Raw genomic sequence first — 24,104 nt, 5'->3', positions numbered from 1 at the left:
CTGGTTGGGTAGGGTTTTTTCAAGGATTAGTCAGTCTGAATCAGGCAAATGAAATAATTTAGTCCTTGTCTTCCTGGGCATCATTTGTCTGCTTTATATAAAGAAAGATCTTTTCCCTCAAAGCCTACAAAAGAAAGTAGCATCAACAACTGGAGTTTCAAGAGTGCCTGATAATATTAGCATCTTTGGGCATTCTCTGCAATTATGGAGCAGCTTGAGAATCGCCTGATGTCTGAAGCTGAGGAATGCTGCCTTCCTGGATCTGGAACAGGCTAGGTCATTAGGAAGGTATTGAACTGCTGAGCCTGTGAATATGGAGGAATTCTAACATGTGCGCAAGATGTGTACTTTCAGGAACACACGGAGGCCAAAACCCTCAGGGCACAGAATTCAGACATCTTCAGAGCTAAGCAGGAGTTACGGAGCTTTTAGCATCAAAAAGTTGGACATAGATCCCAGGTTCATCTAAATGTATTCAAGATGTCACAAAACCTTATTTTTTTATCAAGTAAATATACTAGAGTATGTACAAAATTCACACAAGATGAAATATGATATTAATTTATCTTACTTATTTTGGCCATCAGAGAAACAAATTTTTACAAAGCTGTAAAGCAGTAAAAGAGCCATCTCCCCTGTCTGTATAAAAAAGAGCTATTGGAGTTGAATTTTACTTTTGAATAAATAGTGGTGCTGCAAAATAATGCAAAGCCAAATATTCTGTTATTCTGACCATGTGCTTTGTAAAAACATAAAAATGAAAGGGCTGCACATTACTAGAAGAAAGTTGGTGATTCAGTTTGAGTTGTGCAATGGACTGAAAGAGGCCTTGTGTAAAATACTCTAAAATACATTTTAAATATTAGCTATGGTAAGATTTAATATTTTCCATCTTTGTAATGAAAGAAAACTATTTTGAGAAAATAATGGGTTTAAAATGTAGCTGCAAATTGTCTTCCTCCTCAGTTTGTGGTTTTTCATGCCAAGCATATGGGGTTTTGTCATCCTAGGACTTTATTAGCTATGCTATCTGTTTAATTACTTGTGTCCTTGAATAAACACAAAGCAGATTAGAAATGCCCTGTATTGAATCCTGAGACTTGCCTAGAAAAACAGACAACTTGAAATTTCAGTGTAGTCTTGAAATTTGTTCATTCTGTTTCGCTTGACAAAGATTTTGTCTTATCACTTTCTCATCAGCCTGGATTTTCTCCAGTGGGAGAAAAGCAGACAGCTTTGTAAAAATCAGAAGAAAAATGCCCTTAGAATGTGGTGCCCTTACATGGTGTGTCCCCACAAGAGAAGCCATAGCAATAAATACACCCAGTCTCCAAGTTTGCTTCAAAATCAATTGAAAAGTTTCAAAAATATTTACTTTACAATGATGGTCAACAAAATAACTTTTCTGATGCACAGGAATGTCTGTGCCCTGGTTCTTCTTTGTGAGAAAAATATACCACATGTGTGACTGGGTACTTTGGTTTGGGGATTTCATCAGAGAGTGTCGAGGGTAGCGGGAACGTTTGGGTTTTCCTGACTTTCGTGAATTTCTCTGCTAGGTTGTTATAATTCAGGGATCCTTTTTCCAATTGATTGCAAAACTGGTTTTAAACAAAAAGTTACCCTTGTTCCCAGCTCACACCTAACAATTTTGAGGTCAGTATTGTTTAGAGGATTTTACACCAAGGGACAGAACCAAGCCTATAATAAAAGCTCTTCCTCAGTCTCTAAATACAGAGTAGCTACTTGCTACCCACCAAAATTTCAGACTACTGAACCCAACTTTTCGCAATATCCACAATCCATCCTTTACATTTTGTTTTCCTGCCTGCTGAAACTAAGGAATCATTTTACGCACTTCTGCTGGAGAGACTTCCTTCTTCACTTATCTAGATCAGGAATCACACATTTCCTCAAGATGGATGTACAGTGCCTTCTTGTCTGTCTCCATGGAGGAGCAACCCAAGGTTTCCCTGGGCTCTGAAGAAATTTTCATGAAGTTTCTTGCAGCCTCCCCTAGTAATGGACCTGTGACTCCAAAATAGCTCTACCCCTGTGCATGCAGCTCAAGTCCCAGTAATTATCTCACTAACTAGGAATACTGAGAGGTAGATGGAGCAGGTGGGGCAACTAAGTTGAGAGTGGATCTGTGAAGCCTTGAAAACCCAAAACAGGGCATGTTTTTTGTGTTGCAGTATGTTATTCCAGAACATGTAGGGGATCAGTGTGGTACTTTTTCAAAAATGAAACTTTAAACTCTAAAATAAAGCCCTATAAATTGGATTTCTACAAGGGCCTTCAAATATAAAGCATGCTACATCTTGCTAGGACAGGTCCTGTAACATAATGCTAATCCAGTGTCTGGTAATATACACAGGTCCTCCAGACACAGCTGGACTCCCTACTTGAAGGACAAGAAAGCATTAAAAGTTGCAGCAACTTTACAGCCCAAGCCCTCAACCATGGCACTGAAACTGAAGTTCTGCTGGTGAAGAAGCAAATGAGTGACAAGCTGAATGAACTGGCTGAGCGGGACTTCCCATTGCAGCCCCGTGAAAATGACCAGTTGGACTTCATAGTGGAAACAGAAGGCCTGAAGAAGTCCATTCACAACCTGGGTACTATTTTAACTACCAATGCTGTTGCCTCTGAAACAGTTGCCACAGGTGAGGGCCTGAGGCAGACAGTGATCGGACAGCCCATGTCTGTTACCATTACAACCAAGGACAAAGATGGGGAGCTGTGTAAATCTGGGAATGCTTACCTCACTGCTGAACTGAGCACGCCTGATGGGAGTGTAGCAGATGGAGAAATACTTGACAATAAAAATGGCACTTATGAATTTTTGTATACTGTTCAGAAAGAAGGGGACTTCACTTTGTCACTGAGACTTTATGATCAACATATCAAAGGTAGCCCATTCAAACTTAAAGTAGTCAGATCAGCAGATGTGTCCCCTACCACTGAGGGGGTTAAGAGGCGTGTTAAATCTCCTGGCAGTGGTCATGTGAAGCAGAAAGCGGTGAAGAGACCTGCGAGCATGTACAGCACTGGCAAAAGAAAAGAGAATCCCATTGAAGATGATTTGATCTTCAGAGTAGGTAGGTGACTTGTCTGCTACCTATTGACATACCTTAAATAGATCAGGGAAACGGAATGAAAAATTCTGGAAGTTAAAGTATTTTAAGGTTAAAGCTGTAAGTAGAGCAGCCTGATAATATCTTTAGGCCTCTTGACTTTGCTCATATGTAAATTTCAAAAGCACATACTTCAGAAAGTCTTTTTGCAGCAATTATGTAATTTGAAATTGCGTTGAAAAATGCATATGTCTGATTTTGGATAAAGTATTTTGCCACCTTTTCTGCACTCTATTGGGCATCCTAAAATGAAAATATAAATAAGATCAATGTTTTAGATTAGATTAAATTACTTTAAAGAGTTGCATGGCAAGAAGGGAAGTGGGAGTTCTCTTTCTCTAAAGCTATTGCCTTAGAGATTAATCTAATTCACTGACCTAGAACTATAAATGATAAATCCTGTGGTCATATATAGTTATTTCGTTATGTCAGCACAGGACAAAATGATGGTTTCTTTTATTTTCATTTTTCCCCAACATCTAAATATGTTTGGTTCTTCATATAGTGTAATGTTATCTGTGGACTTCTAATTCTTGGTAAAAATGTAACATCTTGATATCATTTACTGGGGTTTTCCTTCAGGTCTCTTGATATACACTTGTTTTAAGCTATATATAATAATTCATCATTTTAAAAGCCTGTACGATGGGCTACTGTATTTATATAATATCTACTTATACCATTAGAAAATACTTTTCGTTTTGCAAAATGTGAAGAAACAAAATGTTTTCTAAAGAAAAAAGGTAGATTAATTTTTAATATGTACAAGTCAGGATTTCAGCAGTGTGTGTTACCAAGTTTGACAACCCGTAAGGTGGCTTCCTGCTTTGTAGCAGAGAACTGATGGTAGTTAATCCTGGAGGATTTATTAATAATTTTATTGAAAATACATCTGGGCACCATTTGTCAGTTGGATAACCCTGTCCATCTGGTTTCTCATCTGTCATATTTCTGATAGATTCCTTGCTTTGATAAGAGAGTATATGCAATAACATAATAGTTTTCTATCAGAAAATGAATTCAGGAAGCATGCTTTGCTTGCTGAATAGGAAAGTGCAATGTAAGCTTTGAATAAAGCCACCCATAAAATTACCAGTTTTCCCAGATGGCCAGTGCATTTCCTAGAAGATAAATATAAAATCATAGAATGGTTTGGGTTGGAAGGGACCTTAAAGATCATTGAGTTCCAACCCCATGGGCAGGGACACCTTCCGCTAGACCAGGTTGCTCAAAGCCCCGTCCAGCCTGGCCTTGAACAATGCCAGGGATGGAGCAGCCACAGCTTCTCTGGCAGCCTGGTCCAATGTCTCGCCACCCTCACAGTGAAGAACTTCTTCCTAATGTCATTGCTGGTACTGGTAAGAGAGGTAGAGGATATGTCCAAATGCAGTCTAGATCTTTTTGGAGCCCTGTTTTGAATCAGGGTTAAACAAAATATTTAAGAACAATGTCTGAACCCTGTTTGGAAAGACAACATCTCTCTAATTTCTTCTGGAATGGTTGTGACATGTTGTATGCTAGACAGCTGGATGGACAGATACAGGCAGAGTCTGTGTGTCTGTAGCAGGTAGGAGCAGGATAACAAAGCCTGCACAGATACATTGTGCCTGTGAGTAACAGGAAAACACTGGCTGACACCTTCACTAAGTACTAAGCCCTCTTGTATCAAGCGCTAATTTGTTCCAGTGTGGAAATCATAGATATAAATACTTTAAAAGAAAAAAGGAAAAAAAAAAAAATTATGTCCTGAAATTATTTTAAACCTGTTAATATTCTTATTTAAAACTTTTGGTATGGATTAAAGTGTTTTCAGCTTGTAATTTCTGCTTCTGTATCCCTTGCTTCTAGTGAGCAGTTTCTAGCCTGACTATCAATAGTGGTATGGTTCTGCTTTGGGTTTTATTGTTGGTCGTGTTTGTTGGATTTTAGTTTTGTTTAACTACTCTCTCCAACACACCATAAACTCTAGAAGTCTTAAATGTTTTCCAAAAAGTGCAGTGCCCCTTCTTTGTGTCATGATGCAGTCGTGACCGTGTGCTTTGTTTTGGAGTTCTGCCTCCTGCCCTTCTTCACCATTCTATCTCCCCAAAAAAGAAGGACAAATAAGTAGAATAAGAGCTATGCGTGTCTCAGAGCTTTTGCTTGATGACACATCTCAGGAGTGTCCACGTTTGGGATATATGGACAACTGTTTTAATGAAAAACTAAGCTGAGAGTAATACTTTATCCTCTTACATATTCACGTCTCAGCCATCATTTCACAGAATGACCTTACATAGAGATGTCCCTCTGGGTTTCTGTGGGCTTATGTATGCATTTTCTGAAAGGTCTCTTAAGCCATTGCAGCCGTAATGCTCTAGGTTTTTACACTCTTCCAAAATATGCAAAATTAATGAAGACAGGTGAAACTTCTGACATTTTCACAGCAATTGTCTCCATGAATTTAAGAGTTTGTTTAGTTCCAGCTTCAGCTCACTTTACCTTTTTTGATGAGGTAACATAAAATAGTGTTTATCACTGTTTTCCGATACAACTGCATATCTATTTTGAACCCATTGTTGAATTCTTCTAATAGCCCTGGCCAAATCTGGATTTGTAGTTTAAACTGAGCAAGATAAATCTTCTATTTGAGCTGCCAGAAGCTCACACAGCTGTGTTGGAGAACCATACTGTAATATTCCTATTGGCATCCAAGTATGCTGAGTATGCTATTGTATATATGCTGATGTAAGGGCTTTTATGCACAAGTAAATTGATCAGCTCCTAGCAGGAGATTGTTCTTGTGCTAGGATTAACAGAAATAGCATTAATACAACATCAGTACAGTTAAGTGCTTTCGTTCATGGGGAATTGTGCATTGTATCTTTTGCCCATTCTGTTATTCATGGCTTTTAAAACGGCATGTGGCTCTATTCAGACATTTTAAGGTCAAACTATTGAGTGCACATTCATGCATTCATGTAATTCGTATTTACAAGAGCAGTATTTCTTGCTTCATCCTCTTCTCTCTCAGTAACTTGCAACCTTAACATTTAAATTTTTGTTTTAAACAGGAATAATCTCTAACAGGGTGTCCATGCAATATCTGTGTAGCACGTACTTGGTTTATACAAAAGAAAACAAGAATGTGCTTATGATACCCAGAAAATAATTGTTGTGACATGTTTTTTTGCTGCCTCCATAAGTGGAAAGGGAAGGCTCTTTTCTGTTACCCTGCTGTTTTGCTTTAGACGCATGCTGAGCAGAGGATAATGGAGGTGAGGGATGTTCACAGTGTCAGCAACTTCCACCTTATCTGGTAAATCTATTCCCTGATCTCTGAAGGAGGGTTAAAAGCCATGGGTAGCATGAGTTAGCTACTCTGTCCAGGACCCCATAGCTCTAGCTCTGCCATGCTATGCCATATGCCTTGGTACTTTTTCTCTTCTGGCACTTCTCATGACAGGGTTCTTTGACACCGTTTAGCAGTCGTGGTACTATTTCTCACTTTAACTTGTTTTTCTCTTCATTTATTTATACTTGGGATTGGCATTAGATACAGCCAGATGGAGAGCTGGCTCTCTGCTAATAAGTTCAATTTTCCTTTTCCTCTGACTGTGTTTAGTTGTCTATTCAGTCATGTAACTGAGCATCTAGTTTAGCTGGTACATTTAATGTGTGTAATTCATTCTGATTCTGTGCCTTTAACAGTACGTTCTGTCAGCCTCCTTAGTAGGTGTGGATGTCGTCTTCTGGTCTGTTATCAATGCTGAAAGTATATTAGGAACTCTACCCAAAAACTCAAGAAAAAGGCCTATGTAATAATTGCTTTAGTGCAGTTTAAAAGCAGGCTTAGGTGAAGCAAAGGGATTCTTGATCAGGTGTTCCTTCTTTACTTTTCCTCTGAAGGCCTCTGCCTGAAGCTCTGTATTAGATTGTCCTGTTTGAAAGGAACAGAGCTGCCTACAGATGTATACTTTTTGACGTTTTAAAAAAATACAAAGGGGTTATATGGGTACATATCTTGAAAAAACATTTTCCCAGCTGCAGCTAGCCCCCTTCTAAGGATGGTCCAGAGAATCCCCAGCGTGGGTCTGATGTCCTGATGACAGAGACCTGGTCTTGGTTCATCATTCAGGGCTTTGCTGCTATACCAGCGAAGAACTGCTCCTGAGGTTCACCTACCCCAAAGATGTGTGTATACTTAGTTGTGGTGGCAGGGGCTCTGCTGCACAAGGAAGGCTTGGAGGTGGTCTTGGCCAAGCTTTTAGGGACAGATTCTGTGTAAAGCAAATTAATACAGATCAGCCCAAACTTCGCTACTATCAGTGTGTGGGAGTATCTGCCAGAGTTTCTACTGCATTATTCATTCCTCCTTAAAGGCCACAAACATTGTGTACCTTCATCCAACAGATTGACTGAATTTAAAATTTAGGTTTGCATGGGAACTTGGGTTAGAAACATTGACATTTATTTGACAGTAAGCACATAGCTTGTTAACAATCAGATTTGGTGCAGTTTTACTAGAGAGCCTTTCGTATTTCAGCTGAGAGATGTCATCACATACCCAGAATGTGTAAGATTTGACTAAATATGTTTTAGTGCTCTGATGAAAAAAGAAATGAAGGTAGGGAACAAGAAAGCAACTCTTTCATAGGTGTCTATGTAGTACGTATATAGACCTCTCCATACTGTTTGGTTTCATTGCTTTTTTCAGTACCACGTACAGAGCAGTTCAAGACGAAGTATTTGAATTGATATAAGGAGGAAAGAAACGGTACTTACACGACAGGTTATGCTACTTGCAACCTCCAAAGTCTCCCCATTAATCTCTAATCTTTCTGCAGGGTTTTTGTCTCTCTGAATCCATTTCTTTCCTGCTGGGGGCAGTGACATGGTTTTTCTTTGTGTTTTAGGAAGCCAGTAGATCGAGCTCAGCAAGCAGAGACGTATTAGTCATATTTGTAAAACTTGGAAAGAAAAAGACACTCCTATTACTATGATAATCAAAAACGTACATTGTAGAACAGGTTTGTCCAGATGCCCAGCACTTAGAGAGCAAATTATTGTTATAGTTACATAACGTAAGTTTTAACATCTTCTGTAAAGTTAATGGGCTTTTAGTTTGGGGGTTGTTTCTCCCCCTCGCCCTTCCTTCTTTTTGGTGAGATTTAATCTCACCTGTATTGTGCAAGAATAAAAGATTGAAATTATGAAGTATTTTCTGTGTGCTAGATTGTTTTGAGCTGAAAATGGATGCTTTTTGTTAAAAGCACATCTTCAAAGCTAGATTGGTTTGTGCAGGCTACGCTCAGTAATACCAGAAGGAATTAGATAATGCTAAGGCAAATCTGGTTGTTTATTATCTGTATACAAAGATGATATAAAAGGAGCTATTCCACAGGCCGCAGATCTTCTTCCTAGTAACTCTGTTCACCCTTCCCCTACTGAAAACTCCACTGTCCTCTCCCAGTCAGCTTGCCACAGAAGTTGCAGTAAAATGTCTGTCTTTTCCTCCTTTGCGCCATGCAGTAGCTCAGAACAGGAGGGAGGTAAGGCTGGGCCAAGACAGGCATGAAACGTGTGAGCTTTCATCTCTAAATCAGGCTGCTTGGGGAACACTGGAATGAGGATTTTGCAACTATCCTCTGGATCCAGCCCTGTGCATGTGAAATGTTGGTGCCTCCCTAGGCTAAGGAGATGGTTGACTGCCCATGATTGAGAGAAGACAAAGCATGGGGTGCCTTGGTACAGAGGGGTGACATCTTGCAGGAAAAGACTTGCTGTAGACTGTCTCTCAGGCAAGTATGTTTATAAAGCAAGAATCTCTATAGGAAGGAGCTATTATCTTTTGGCATGAAAGGGTCAGTTGCAGGAGCCTGCTTTTCCAGAGGCCGACATACTTTATCAAAAGCTTTCCTCTCATTATCTGAACTGCTGCCACTGCCTATGCTTGGATTCAGATCTTTGCTGGCATAGTGAATTTTTCAGATCAGAAAGTTCAAAGTTATCTGTCTTCCCCTCGAATATAAGTTAGGAAATCAGCTGTGTTTCACTATCTCAGCTTTCTTCATCAGAGAAATTTGTGCCACTGCAGAAGGGACTATATCAAGGCTTGTGTGCAAATTAGGACCTATGTAATGTGTTTAATAGCTGCAAAGTACTATATGGAGGAACACTGCATGGAACTGAATTTCATGCACACTGTGCTAATAAATCACTATTTCTTAAAGTTACTGTGAAATGTGACTATGGCATTCCTGGATAATTTGTTCTCCTTTTCCTTTGATGTATGTTTACAAGATCCCACTGAAGAACATTCTGAGTAACTCTTTATATAGGTCTCCCTTATCTTTAAAAATTAAATTCCTTGACTTTCAAGAAGATTTTTCTAAGGGTAAAGAACATACACTCCATATAGCTTGTGCTAGTTGGTTCCAGATGCTCTAGCTTATGCCTCCTCTTTTCTAACAAACGGTTTCCCTTTACTCTCAGTAGTAAAAGGAATGTTTCTCCCTTTTCATCTATTCTCTTTGGCTAAAAGGCAAAAAGGAAACTTATCATTAGCATATGGTGGAAAAAAATTACCGCATGCATCCCTCAGGCACTGCTCATTAACAGAATACACAGAAATGGCTCAAGTGTGGGTAATGTAATTGGTGTGTAACTCACTATTCCCTGAATATGTGCTTTCCCCTTACAGTAAAAAAAACTGAGAAGTATTTTCCTTTTTTAGAGGATGGAGCATTTGGAGTTCAAGAAAACAAGCCTTGAAACGAAGGGACATGCTCACACCACCAAGTGCAGAGGAATTAAATGTTACTTGTTAGGCAGTGACAGGAAATATGCATCCCATACCCATCACTACAGCAGAAAGAAGGGTTGTTAAGAGCATATATATCCCTAATGAAAGCTAAATACAAATCAGAGCTAATACGTATGTCTTATATTGGTCATCACAGTCAGAAGAGTTTTAATTACCGAGCTCCAGGATATTTTGGACTGACTAAAATAAAATGCAAGTTTTTCAGTTAAACCCATATATTGAAACCAATTGATGTCTGATACGCAGCCAGTGAATGCTTATAGAAATACTTCACCAGGAAAAATAGTGCTGCATCCAAGACTTGGAAAGAACAGCTTACAGAGAGACTCTCTGTTTCAAACCTCATTCATTCCTTATGAATAGCCTTGGGGTGCAAGATCATAACTGCAGTCTTGTCTAAAGACCCCTGAGCCTCCTTTACAAACAAAGCCAGAATCTGGATACTCTTTCTGTGCTCCAGGTGTAATCTGGACCAGCCACTTTAGGGCTGATCTTTTAAAGACATCCGTTTGCTGTGTGCCTGTCCTTGCAACATCTCAAAACAAACATTTAAGTACCGAGGCACCTAAACTTAATGAACTTTTGTGAAAATTTGTCATTTCTACAGCTCCTTATGCCCTTAAGCCACTGGGAAAAAGACTTACAGTTCTATATAAATTACTATTGCATTTGTTCTGGGTAAAAATGGGACCTCTGTGTGTGTACACTGCTTTATTGGAACAATCTAAGATCTTTGCCAGAAACATTCAGTCTCCAGCTGTTGATCCTCATTGGCCCACGTGTCCCAGTCATTCAAAGGCAGTTCTTCATCTAAGTTTTGCTTGTAAGGGAATTTTTGAAGTCTATGACTGAAAACTGTGTATGAGTGAATAGGAAACTTCCCCGTCTTGAAATGGCCTCATCCAAAGTGTTCACCAATATGTTTTATCTCAACTTTGTGACTTCACTGAGGAGATTCAGATAATTGTACTAAAACCTTGTCATCTCTTCAGGTTCTTATCTTAGCCTCTGCCTGTATGCTCCTACAGTACCACCCCTTTCATTGCCTTTTTAGTCGAATAAAAATCCAAAGTTTAAAAAAAGTCCATCACTTATGAGAAAACATTTTACCAGTTCCCTCACACAAGAGGCAAATCGCAAACACTTTGATTTGTGAAGGCCAATTATGTTGATGGGGGCTTACTCTTTGGCCTACATGCCAAAGAGTAAGAACTTCTTGTACTTAGAACTGTGGATGGTACTGAGATGGTTCTTTGAAGTTGTAGCAGACACAAAAACTCTTCAAAACAGAAATCTGTAGATCAAGGATGTAATAAATGCATGTATTGGCACTTAGGTCGTAACTCATTAGTCCTGCCTAACCTGATTTCTTATGTGCTTTGTGTTCTATTTTAGGCACCAAAGGAAGAAACAAAGGTGAATTTACAAATCTTCAAGGTGTAGCTGCATCTACAAATGGAAAAATATTAATAGCAGATAGTAACAACCAGTGTGTGCAGGTATGAGGATATGCCACTCTCAGCAGTTTTCTTTTTCTCTCCACCACCACACCTATGCCCTCTTTGTAGTCCAGGGCAGACACATTTCGTACAAATCAAGCAGATCTAGAAAATATAGAGGAAGCTCAACTTGTTTATTATCTATTATCATTCTGTCTTCTTGACCTGCAGCTATCTTTTTCAGATCTACACTATATCTAGTATATATATATATCAGAGTTAACTTCCCTTCCTTATGATGTTTGGCAATGAATAAAGAAAAAAAGAGGTGCAGAAATCTGGAAAAATACCTTTCTGTAAATATAATTTTACATAGTAAATTCATCGCTCTATGTTTTCAACTATAAAGCTAGGACAAGATGCCCTATATTTATATTTTTATATAATTTCTTAAGCAAATACAAACACATAGATGTCATTTTCAAATGGCTTTTAGTCTAATTAATTTATTTTTGTGCCTGATACCATGATCAAATTTCTTCTTTGGTAGCACTCTTGACACCCATGATTTCTTGGCTTCTGTAACCTGTGTCAAAATCAAGCTGTGTTTTTTCATTTGCTTGCTATGTATCTTTTTTACCATTAACAATTTGTCATCACTCTTCAGGCTGCCCATGTGGTAGCAATGAACAAGGCAGCTAGTGGCTTGTTCGTCAGTATGTGGGAAACAGCAAGCCACATGCAGTAAGAATTCGTTTCCAGGCCTTTTCAAAGAGGCAGTCAAATATTCATCATGCTTTGTAATTTGCAGCCACTTCAGAGGAAGTTCAGTGTCTAATTACCTGGCTTGGGGACACAACCAGTGGACTGAATTTTGTGTGGCTAAAGCATCTTTCAGGAAATGGCCTAATACTTACCCTGGAGTCAAATAATTAAATCCTGAAATTCTCTTTTTGCTCCTATTCCTATGTTTTCTACTGACTTAGTCTTTGACTATGGCCAAGTAGCTCAGTGCCTCAGTTTCCTCATTTCTAATATGGGAATAATACCACCTCCTTCCAGCTAAGAGGGACATTTTGAAGCTTAATTCACTAATGTTTGCTAAGTACTTTGAGATCACTGAAGAAACAGTGCAATGTAAGTCCGGAGAACTTCTTTATTTCAAAATTAGGGCCCAGGTGAGGCCTCTTCTTAAATTATGCATATCACTTTCAAATATGGACTGGTAAATGTTCTTCATGTTCCTAACTCTCTTTCTGACTGTAGTGTTCATTAGTGACTTGCTAAAATCTATGCTCCAAGACACAGATGATGTTATTATTTAAAATGAGTGTTTTCTGTTACAGATATTTTCCAATGACGGTCAGTTCAAGAGCCGTTTTGGCATACGAGGAAGGTCTCCCGGCCAGTTGCAGCGGCCAACAGGAGTGGCTGTGCATCCCAGTGGTGACATCATTATTGCAGATTATGATAACAAATGGGTTAGCATATTCTCATCAGATGGAAAATTTAAGGTATGAGTTACCATGGGAACTCTCCAGAGCTTTCTCTGTCTTACAAAGGAATGCAAAGTAATGGGTTTTTTGTCCAGAAACTACATATTTTGGTTGTAACTTAGTCCTAATTCCATTGATGTGATGACACAGCCATGTTGTGTAATTAATAGGAAGAGGTCACAGCTGTGATGCTTATGTTTTACCAAATAGAGACGATAGGTTCCATTTTACAGTTCGACATACTACGTGCTTAGATGCCTTTCCATAACTTGTAGTCAGGGATAACTAAAGTAATTAAGTTTAGTTGGACTAGCTCAACAACCTTCATATCTTTAATATTCTCACTATACAGGAAGGTGTGTGCATATATGCATATACACACAGACAGACATAAAAACTTATGAGGAGGACATAACGTTCTCCAGTGACAATGAAAAATAAGGTAGCAGACTGATGATGACTTCTTCTATTTGCTCCGTATGTACCAGCAAATCAAGTGTATAATTCATGTATGATCCTTTTGGTAATAAATGCAAGGAAGGGCAACCCAGGATGTTGTTCCAGTGCTACAGCATAGACAGGAGTGTTTTAGGTGGAGTGATGTGCACCAGAAAAACTGAAAGGCAGTAATAATGTCTTAGGTTTCAGAAATCAGAAGTTCTGAGAAAAGTGCTCCTCATTTTCATAGCAACTCTGATCCCTTTAATAGGAGTAAAATAAGAAGGCAGCTACTACACTACACTGATGCTTGACAACCTGCAATATTTATTTTGTTTGGGTTCAGGCGCAATTCCAGAGAGAATTAGAGGTTATCTCCCTTTGGTGTGTTCTGTGAATGCGTGTTACCGAGTCTGGCATTGCATACCAGAAATAGTCACCTACATGAAAGATTAGCAGTATACACCATTCAGTGAGATAAAGGACCTGCAGGGAAATTGCTACCATAGTTAGTTCTACAGTCTTGCATTGGAGCGAAATTGTCTGTCTGGCTAATTTTCTGGAAGCCTAATGAACAAAAAGCTCAGGCCCAGAGCTGCTCACATGTGTACTAAGAAACGGCCTTCGTTTGAGTAGGCTTTGCAAAGTGACAAATGCCATAGCAAATAGGCAATTGTGCTTGCATAGTCCTCACTGACCTCCATCTGGGAAACAGACGTGTATGCTTTTAAAAGTATCCAGATCCTCTATAGACCTGAAGCTAAAATAAAGCAATAGTCATATACAATGCAAGTGTCAAAAAAATACAAATCACTTGCATTTGAAGAGAATATGTGATTTTCCTTGTCAAGTAGTTTTGAAAATGTAGAGCTACACAGGAAAATGTTGGTTTTGGCTGAAGTGCTTGAATGAAATGAAAGCGGCAAAACAAAACCAAAGAAAGATGTGATTTAGTTAAGAATATAAATACCCTGAGTAAGCTAAGTGTGTTTTAAATAATTATTAACATCTTTGTTGTGAACTGGCTTGATCTGGATACAGAGCATGGAGAGCTTATTTTCCTTCCTTCTCAAGACGTGTTGTAAATCCAGCATTTCGGACGGTTCCAGCTCTGGAGAAAAAAGCCATGGCTCTGGAGAAGGCAGGATTTATGTGCTATACACTGTCAGCAGGGAGACAGGTATTAAAAAAAATAAATTATTAAGGTGTTCCTCTGACCTGGAGCCTAGCTTTGTTTTTAGTCAATGCTTTCGTTGGATTGCAAGAGCTGCGTAAAGTTGGCAATGTTTGTGTGGTTAATGCAAGTTAATGCATTGGACTTCATAGTTCCTGAGACTAGACGGAAATGAGAGATGAAACATCAATGATATAAAGTACTATTATTAGATTGAATGCAGCAGGCTATACTTAGGGGAGAAAAAATATACAAATGTTTTGTAGAAGCATTTTACATATGGAGGGCAGGCATAATCATACAGTTGAAACACAGGACGTGGATATAACAGATCTAGCATGTGGGAATCTGGCCAAAGCCTTGTAATATCTTGTGTGTTGGCAATGGTAATTCTTACAGTGGCTCTGTCAGATTAAATTTTGCAACACTTACTAAGATACACAGAGAGAGAGAGATAAAGGTATGATGGTGTTTCTCTTCAAAGGACTGTGCCTGCAAGCCATTGTATATGATCTCTGATGCAGGGAGTCTGCTAGTTGTTAACTCGGCATTATCAGGGGCTATTCTGAACTTAACCTAACTATTTTTGGGTGTTTTTTTGTGCCCCTCTTTCTACATCTACTTACACCTACTCTGCCTTAGCAGCATTTTAATAGTCATGTGAGCCAGAAGGCAAATTTCCCCTGGAGCCAGGCCCAGGCATCTCCCTGATACAGCACAGGGCTGGCTTACCCCAGCAACCTCTGCTACCAGGCAGAAACGTGTCACCTTCCTCAGTTGCTGGTAGCAATAGAAATAGAGCTCAATTTTCTACGGCTGTAAAACTTGCACAGTGCACAGGTGGGAAAACCCTAATCTGAGGTTACACCAAAATATGAGCCTCTTAATGAGGCTGTGTTATCCTGTGGATTATAAAGCCTCAGATGGCATCTTAGCATTTGAGGCTTCTGTTACTGCTTATGCCACAGGTCTCGCAGGTGACTAGTGATCTTCCGTTTCACTTCCCAGTGCTCTATTTTCGTTATCTATAAAAGGCAGGTAACAGTGTTGGGGCTTCCTCTGTAAATTATTCTGAAATTGCTTAAGAAAACTGTTATAGGAGACATATTGCTAGGCCAAGGAGAGAACACATGGTGAAGCAGCAGCAGGAGCTTCTGTGTCAGTGGTGGTATTCAAACCTAGTGAAGGAACTGGAGAACAGAGCCAAGAAAATGATTCTTGAACTTCTGAGAATTACTTTCTTTCTAGTCTTGAAGGGTTGTATCTAAGATAGCTTGTTATTAGCCAAACAGGGCTGCAAGTCAAGACCAGGTTTAGATGACTGGGAAAAGAGGAAACATCTTCTCTGACAGAAAATTCTTCTTGTCTTATTAGAAGAATTAAGGAAGTTGGGTGTAGCTGGTTGTCATGTTCAGATAGGAAAATGGAGTATGGTTAAGTGGTTAAAGTTGAATTAAGACAGTTGTATAAATGATAAATCCATTTATCGTGTGACACTGCAATGTGTGACAAAGCTGTATCTCTGTATTAGGGAAGTTCTCAAATAGGAAAAGATGGTATGTTGAAAGTCTGTAAATTAATTCCCGACAATCATGAGCCTTTCAGGCAGTAGCAAGATTAGTGGAGTTAAAGCCCTAACACACCTATTTCTACAGTGAAAAAGTCTTTATAAATATTTATAGAGGCTAGCTGACTTTTTTACCTCTAGCAATATCCCACAGTAGAATGTTTTCCACTTCGGCAGGGTGGCTTTATAAACACATATTTGAAAACCAGTCTAAATTCATACAATCCTATAAAATAAGGGACATAATGTCCTTGACTGAATCCAGTTAAACACATTATTTGTATTAAGGGTCCGATGATTCATTATACTTTTCTCATTTCTAATGGCAGAAAAGTCTGAAAATACTTCCATTCATACACTTAACAGGAATGACTGGGTTTCATAATGTTCTGTTCTGGATAATCAAACCTATAATTCTAAGAAACCTTCTGAAATAAAAATATACAAAGCGTATGTTCAGCCAGACCCAGTAATGTGTCATCAGCATATTTTGATCTAAACTGGAAACAGAGATTTTTGGTAAAAAGCACTGCAAAGTCTAGCTGGGCTTAATTTATTGCTGCCTGCAAATTATATATGAAATTCTGGCCCAAGAATGGTGATTTTTATTACTCTTCTCAGCACTGAGTGCCCATTAACATAGTACATGATTTATTCATGACTTTTTTCCATATGTATTGACACTTTACTCATGAGACTGAGTCATAGGAATCCTGGAAGTAAGGTGGTGGTGCAATGCACAAGCAGACAAACACAGCGGCATCCCAGAGGAAAAAAAGGAATATGATTTAGTCACACCAAAGGAAATAAATCTACTGATTTGCATTAGTTTATGGTTTTGCTGCTGTGTTGTTATGCAAACCTGAATACATTTTGTAGGCTTGCTCATATCTTTCCCCTGGTGAACACAAAGTAATTTTTAATAGTTTTCCCTAGGGATATTTTAGCATGATTTAACTAGGTGTGTTTTTCCTAAATATTTAGCATTTATAACAGCATACGTACCTGAACATAAAATACGTGATTTCAGATACGTGATCATTGCGTATTGGCTAAGCATAGTCTTGAAGCTGCAAGATTTACTCCTTGGAGTTTTCTTCATTTGAGACTGAAAGATGTTTTGTAGTAATGTTGGTGAATTTGTACCAGACAGCATCAGGGAATTTAGATGGCTTTAGTTTGGGATCCCTTCTATTTTTACATTCAACCCCATCCGTGAGAATGTACTGTGGAATAGGCGCATGGGATTTACTAAGGTTAGTTGAGCTTCTTCAGATATCAACATGGATGTTTGCTTTGAAAACATTAGAGAATTGAGGGAAATGAGTCAGGTTATGCATCTTCTCTGTGCCCTGTAATCTGTCTCACCTTGATAGTTAGTCACAGACTAACAGAGTTTCAGCTGCTCCTCATCACTTGCAAGAGGAAGGGAATAGGGGTAGAAAAATCAGAAGCATTGCCTGTTCTAGGTGGTGATCTGTTCCACCCTGCAAAGGTATTGAGGTCAAAGATGGTCTTGTTTCATAAAGAAGATGTCTTAGTATCTACTTCATTTAAATTTTGATGGAAACAGGAAATTATGTTCTCTACCAAAGAGATCATAGAGTCATAGAATACCAGATCGGAAAAGACATCAAGGATAATCTGGTCCAACTTTTAGGTGAAGCATGACCTAGAGTAGATGTCCCAGCACCCTGTCCAGCTGAATCTTAAAAGTGTCCACTGTTGGGGATTCCACCACTTCCTTGAGGAGATTATTCCAATGGTTCCTTGTTCTCATTGTGAAAAAATTTCCTCTTGTGTCCAGATGGAATCTCCCCAGCAGTAGCTTGTACCCATAGCCCTTGTATTTTCCATGTGACTTCTTATAAAAAGGGAGTCTCCGTCTTCTTTGTAGCCACCCTTTAAATACTGGGACATGGTAATAAGCCGTTCTTTTTCTGAGCCTTCTTTTCTCTACGCTGAACAAATCCGGTTCTCTAAGCCTTTCCTCATACAGCAGGCTTTCCAGTGCTCAGTTCATCTTTGTGGCTCTTCTCTGGACCATCTCCGGCCTGTCCACATCTTTTTTTGCTTAGCGGGGACTAAAACTGAACACAGTATTCCAGCACAGAGTAGAGTGGGATGATGGCTTCTTTATCTCTGCTGGTGGTGCCCCTGTTGATGTAGCCCAGCATCCTATTGGCTTTCTTTACCACAGCAGCACGCTTTTCACTCACATTGAGCTTGTTGTTCACCAGGACCTCCAGGTCCCTTTCTAGAGAGCTGCCCCGCAGCTGGGCAGACCTCAGCCTGTGCTGCACTCTTGGGTTGTGTTTTTCCAGGTGCAAGACCTTACACTTGTTCTTGTTGAACTTCATCAGGTTCTTGTTAGCCCACTTTTCCAACCTACCGAGTTCTTCCTGCAGGGTAGCTCTCCCTTCCAAATTGCCCGCTTCCCCAATCAGTTTGGTATTATGGGCAAACTTCCTCATTTGATCCCATCACCCAGATCACTTATGAAGATATTGAACAGCGTAGGGCCCAATATCAATCCCTGGGGATAGGTCACCAGCTGGAAAAGGAGTGATTCACCACCAGCCTCTGGTGAGCCAATTTCCCACCCACCACACAGACCATTTGTCAAGACTAACATGTCAGTTTCTCCAGGAGGAAGCTGTGGGAAACTACAGAAAGCCTTAGAGAAATCGAGGTAGACAATTTCTACTGCCTGCCCCACATCAACTGAGATTGTGTTTCTTATGAGTTGTGTATTTGGACTCAGTTGCTGAGGTGGCAGATTTTCCACTCTAGAAAGGACGTACAGAAAGCAGTCTTTATTTTCGATGAAGAAAAAAATTATGAAGTATACAATAAGAGCTGATAAAAACAATCGCTTCCTTCTGGGAAACTTTTGATGACAAAAATGTCTCTCCATCCCACTGTGAGCATGTAATGCAATCTTTGAATGGTACTAACTTATTTCTATCATGCCAACACATTTTCCTGTTTTGTGTTTTCCCTTTTAGGCCAAAATTGGGTCTGGAAAGCTCATGGGCCCTAAAGGTGTTTCTGTGGATCGTAATGGACACATCATTGTAGTGGACAATAAAGCATGTTGTGTCTTCATCTTCCAGCCAAATGGGAAAATAGTGACCAGGTTCGGCAGTCGAGGAAACGGTGACAAGCAGTTTGCAGGTACACTTGATGGTAATATGTAAACCCCCTTTTCTTGCCTCTTCTGCTCACATTTGCATGATGTTTGAGCATGTTGAAGGCGCTATATCCTACTTGTTTTTGCTGGGGGAGAAAGGTTCTACTAAACATACAGCTCCTGTTTACCTCACCTTTTAATTGGTAGGGAAGACAGCAACATCTGTTCTGCAAATGGAGCCGTAACCAGATGTTTTATTTACCTCCCCATGCCTGGAAGCATTTCAGATCAGTGACCCAAGAAAGACTGATCTTAACTAGTATTTTATAAATGCTTTGTAATGCCCACACACAGCTGCTCATGATAATAAACTACACAGTGCTTTGTGTTTCCAGTGATCAGATACACATTAACCAGTGCCCTAAGTGGTATCTTCCCGTTAGAAAATGAGTGTAATGAAATAGTGTTCAGACTGAGATCAGGAAGACACAGTTATGCAAATGCAAAATGCTAGGAAAAGGCATACTGAGCTTTTTAAAACATGAAATGAAATTACTCCTACCTTGAAACTGATATTCTCAACTTGGCTATTATTGCTCAGAAGCCAAATATAATATTCTGGCAGGCTGAATAACCTTTTTAATTAAGGAAACATTTTGATTTAGTGTTGTTATTGTTTATATTTGTTTCTTCCTTTGCATTGCAGGTCCTCATTTTGCAGCTGTAAACAGCAACAATGAAATCATCATTACAGATTTTCATAACCATTCTGTCAAGGTACTGTCAATTAATGGCAACTCAGAAAGCTTTTTACTTTATCCTGGTACTTTAGTGGGGAAAATAAAGTATTGCTAAAAACAAAGATATCACACTATATGTATGATGTCTGATATAAGGACTGCACATTCAGAGACCTTCACATGCAGTGTGTTGCTTAATAGAGATATAATCTGTTGCCTTTGGTGCCACTATAATGTTCTCTAATTCAATTGCATAAACACAAGTTGTACCTGAGATAAATAATATCAATTTAGTTATTCTTATTAGCTTTCTGCCAAACCTGTTACTTATCCTATATTCTTTCCTATTTTAAGTAAGCCTGTTAACTGCTTTCGAATTTCCCAGCAAAAGCTTCCCGCATTTCTAGTTGAATAAAAGTATAACAAAGTACCTGGCAATCTTTAATTCCATACCTGTTAAACAGCCATGGTAAGATAGGGTGGTGTATTTGTCCTGATAATAAACCAATGCAAGGATACAGGTCACATGGTAGAAAAAGTATATGGAGAGCTACAGGCCATTTCAGAAACTGCTCACCTTTGCATGTGTGTTTTCAGGCCATGACATTCACTTTCAGTCACTTTCCATGCTCTTTTTCCCCTCCCTCAACACACAGCAGCAGCAGGAGGACATGGGCAGCAGAATGCTGTCCTATCCCAGTTCTCAGGCCAGGCGCACTGGTCCCATACACCGGCGAGATCCGAGGGATTTCACTTAATGGTTGCCTGTTCTGATTGAACACAACAATTGAGGATTCTGATTTAAACCTCAGTCCAGTTCTTCACCTGGAAGAGGAAATCACTGTCAGACCATAGACACCCTTATATCCTGAGTGGTGCTGAATCATCCAGCTTTTGAATAGCAACTTTGTTTTTGTATCCTTTTGGAACTAGAGAAGAATTAGAGAAGAAATAGTAGCTCATGGTTTGGATTACAACAAAGAAACTAAGCCTGCTGCAGGAGCCCTAAAACAGATTGTTCCTGTGGTTTAGCAGCAGGAGGCCTATGGCTCCCATAAATTACCCCTCCACCAGCAGGGTGCAGAGGTGGTACCTTACCATGGTAACGAGAATGCTGGAGAGAGTTAACAAGGACAACCTAAAATGAAAAAAAGCAAGTGAAGAGATGTAAGAAATGTGACATCTTAGCAAATTTCTAATTGTTGCGTTCTTAATGAGAACAGAGCGTTTCCATCTGTCTCCAATGTGAGTCAATGGGATAAAAATGTTAGTTGTTACAGTTTGGTACTAACAAACAGGAAAAGATGATTATTTTTGCAGTGTCCTCTATATCAGTACAGATAATTGTTGACATTCTGGACAGTCATTTATAGTCTGGGTGATGCTGTTATCTTTTGTTAAATGGTGAAGAGAAGAGGAGAAATTATATTTTGGGTTAAATAATAAATAAGATTATAAATAAATCACTTTCACTCTTATGGGTCCCAAAGGTCTTCCTGCCACCTGTGTCTTGAATTAAATATTGTCACCCAGCAACATTATTCTCCCTTCCCCATCAACCTTCAAGCACATCCCTTCCTTCAGGCATATTCTATGGAAAATCCTACTCAGTGTAGGCTTCTCTCTCATTCCATCACTCACCATCTACACTTACACCCAGGCAGACAGCAATACATCATTGCCTGAATTTTTTTAATTAGTTGACTTTTTTCTATTTCCTTTAATCATCTGAGGCACCAACCTGGTACTTCATTCATTTCTTCCACCATATGCCTTTTTTCTGTTCACTGTGGGTGTTCAAGAACAGGATGATTTCCTTACATCTTGCACCTCATTAGCACTTCAGTGTGCACTTGGCACTTGTTGTGTCTTTGCATTTTCTTGTTCAAACCACAGCTGGGATCTAAGAACATTGTTGGACCTTTGGCATAGCTGGGCCTGAGTCCAAGATGGACCAAAATAAATAGAGATGGCATGGTATTATGTAAATGACACATCCTGTATCTCACTTGGTCCCACTGGTGCATCCAGGTCACTGGCAGAATAGTCATTGACTGGTTCCATCTTTCTGCTGTCTAAACCTGTTACCATCACAGAGAATTCAGTTACTAAACTGTCTGTACAGAGAGCAGCATGCCATGATTCTCAATATGTGTTAGATTATTGAAGTCAGAGTGCATCTGTTCAGTTGTGTTTCTGTAGGACTGACTCCCAGTGCCATATCTGTACTCAGCTCCTCTTAATTCGAGATGCACAAGCTGTAGAAGGGCTCCTTGGGCCCTCCCCTCTGTGTCTGAGCTGAATCAGATCTTAAATGAAAAGGGAAATACTGTCTGCTGTAATGGAGCTGGACAGAGAGATGGGCACCTTATGTGTGTGTGTGTGTGTAGGGGGCTGTGTTCCTGGGAACTCTTCAGTGCCTAGGTTTGTATTTGATATGTCATACATAGGTTTTTGTTTTAACCCGTACAGGTATTTAACCAGGAGGGAGAATTCATACTGAAGTTTGGGTCAAACGGAGAAGGAAATGGACAATTTAATGCACCAACTGGAGTAGCTGTAGATTCCAATGGAAATATTATTGTAGCAGATTGGGGAAACAGCCGAATACAGGTAGAAATTTCTGTATTTCAAAGGTGCTTGATTAAGAAAACTAATAGATTGATAACTCTGGCTACTGAAGTCTTCAGACTTCCCAAGAAGCAAGATGATAGCATTTGAAGTGATGTGTTTCTTAACACAGCTTTTTTATGCCTCATTGCTGGTCTGTCCACACTTAGAACTGGTGGTGTCAGATGACTTTCCAGTGTGACTGCTAGTAACTCTGATGGTTACTCTGACCAAGGCTTTTGAATCCAAGTAGTTCCCCAAAAGCTATTTGATGATTTAGAAGACTTGCAAGCATTGCTGAGATGATAGTAATTTATAATCACCATAACAGAATATTGGAGACATGGTGGAAAACATTAAAAAGCAAACGATCTGGATAGACCCTGGGGCAAATGATTTTTATAATCTTTATTAAATGTGGAGAAAATATTCTGGTTTTGATTTATGAGACTTACACTTGTTTTATCTTTCAAGTGCTAATCACAAAGCCTGCCTACTTGCCAAAGAATATCTAATAAATAACTAATTGTATGTATTATTTTCACTGAATATAAAAATAAGCAAGCTGCTTATGAGTTGTTCTCAGAAAGCACCGTCAACAGTGCAAACAAATTCCTGGTTTTCTCTGTGTGGGAAGCCAAGAGTTGTGCTAGCCACAGTAGTAATATTTGTTAGGAAAGCAAGGTGTTGGTTGAGTCCCTGATTGAGTTTGATTTGTTGTAATTGACTATTTTTAGAACAAAGAAAAGCTGAGATGCTATTATTATTTCATTGCATGTTTAATTCTTGCCAAAGATTCTGGAAGCTTTAATTAGTTCTTTTTAATAAGAAAATACTTGAATACAAAAATATAAACTTGTATATTATGAGAATAGCAAATCAGATTCTGCCCTTGTTTATTCTAGTGTATTTCAATCATTTCAGAAATGAGAAGTATAATGGTATAATTGACAGCAGATTTGTGTCCTCTATTGTTCTTTTTTATTCATAACATTTATTCTGTGCTTTCTCACCCTCAAAGGTTTTTGATGGAAGTGGATCATTTTTGTCCTACATTAACACCTCTGCTGACCCACTTTATGGCCCTCAAGGTCTTGCCCTTACTTCAGATGGCCATGTTGTAGTTGCAGACTCTGGAAATCACTGCTTCAAGGTCTATCGATACTTACAGTAGCAATGAGCTCTGGAGCTGGATATTCGTCCACCCTTAAGAAAAGACTGATCCTACAGATCCAATGCAGGATGTCTCCTACTTTGAGTTCCTTTTTAATAATGAGGGAGTCTCTTATGGACTTCTTGTGTTAATTTCCAAACTTACCTTGTTTACATAGGTCTTGCACCTCTTATGTTACTCACTGAACCTTTTGTTGCAAGGGTTAATACAGAAAATACTCTTTAACTGAATTCATAAAGACAATGTGATATTAAAAACAAACTGCAACTTATGGAACTGGAATTAACTATTAGGCAAAATAAGGAAAATTTGGGAAAAGTCCCCAAAGCTTTTTGAAGACTGCGAGGGGTAGCTCCTGCTCAGAGCTTCCAAATTTGAAGAAGTATCATTG

The 24,104-nt window shown here is 39.2% G+C and overlaps 1 protein-coding gene across 5 annotated transcripts in view; it reads left to right on the top strand.

Annotated features, from left to right (window-relative positions):
* The window catches only part of TRIM2 (tripartite motif containing 2), a gene marked incomplete at its 3' end in the record, with an annotated part of 33,966 nt that extends 10,253 nt beyond the window's left edge, over positions 1 to 23,713 (top strand). For 3 of the 5 annotated variants that reach the window (XM_080625772.1, XM_080625771.1, XM_080625770.1), the window contains 7 exons: positions 2,378 to 3,101; positions 11,338 to 11,441; positions 12,728 to 12,895; positions 19,065 to 19,233; positions 19,896 to 19,966; positions 22,402 to 22,542; positions 23,561 to 23,713. In XM_080625772.1, coding sequence (XP_080481898.1) covers positions 2,378 to 3,101; positions 11,338 to 11,441; positions 12,728 to 12,895; positions 19,065 to 19,233; positions 19,896 to 19,966; positions 22,402 to 22,542; positions 23,561 to 23,713 — 1,530 coding nt within the window. Of the gene's footprint in view, positions 1 to 2,377; positions 3,102 to 11,337; positions 11,442 to 12,727; positions 12,896 to 19,064; positions 19,246 to 19,895; positions 19,967 to 22,401; positions 22,543 to 23,560 lie in introns of all 5 variants that reach the window. The other 2 variants (XM_080625769.1, XM_080625768.1) reach the window with 1 other exon arrangement.
* Positions 23,714 to 24,104: the final 391 nt, after the last annotated feature.

This window comes from Psittacula echo (assembly GCF_963264785.1).
Source record: "Psittacula echo genome assembly, chromosome: 1".
NCBI classification, from domain to species: Eukaryota; Metazoa; Chordata; class Aves; order Psittaciformes; family Psittacidae; genus Psittacula; species Psittacula echo.
The sequence above is the reverse complement of the archived record's forward strand: the minus strand, read 5'-3'. Positions and strand labels throughout refer to the sequence as shown.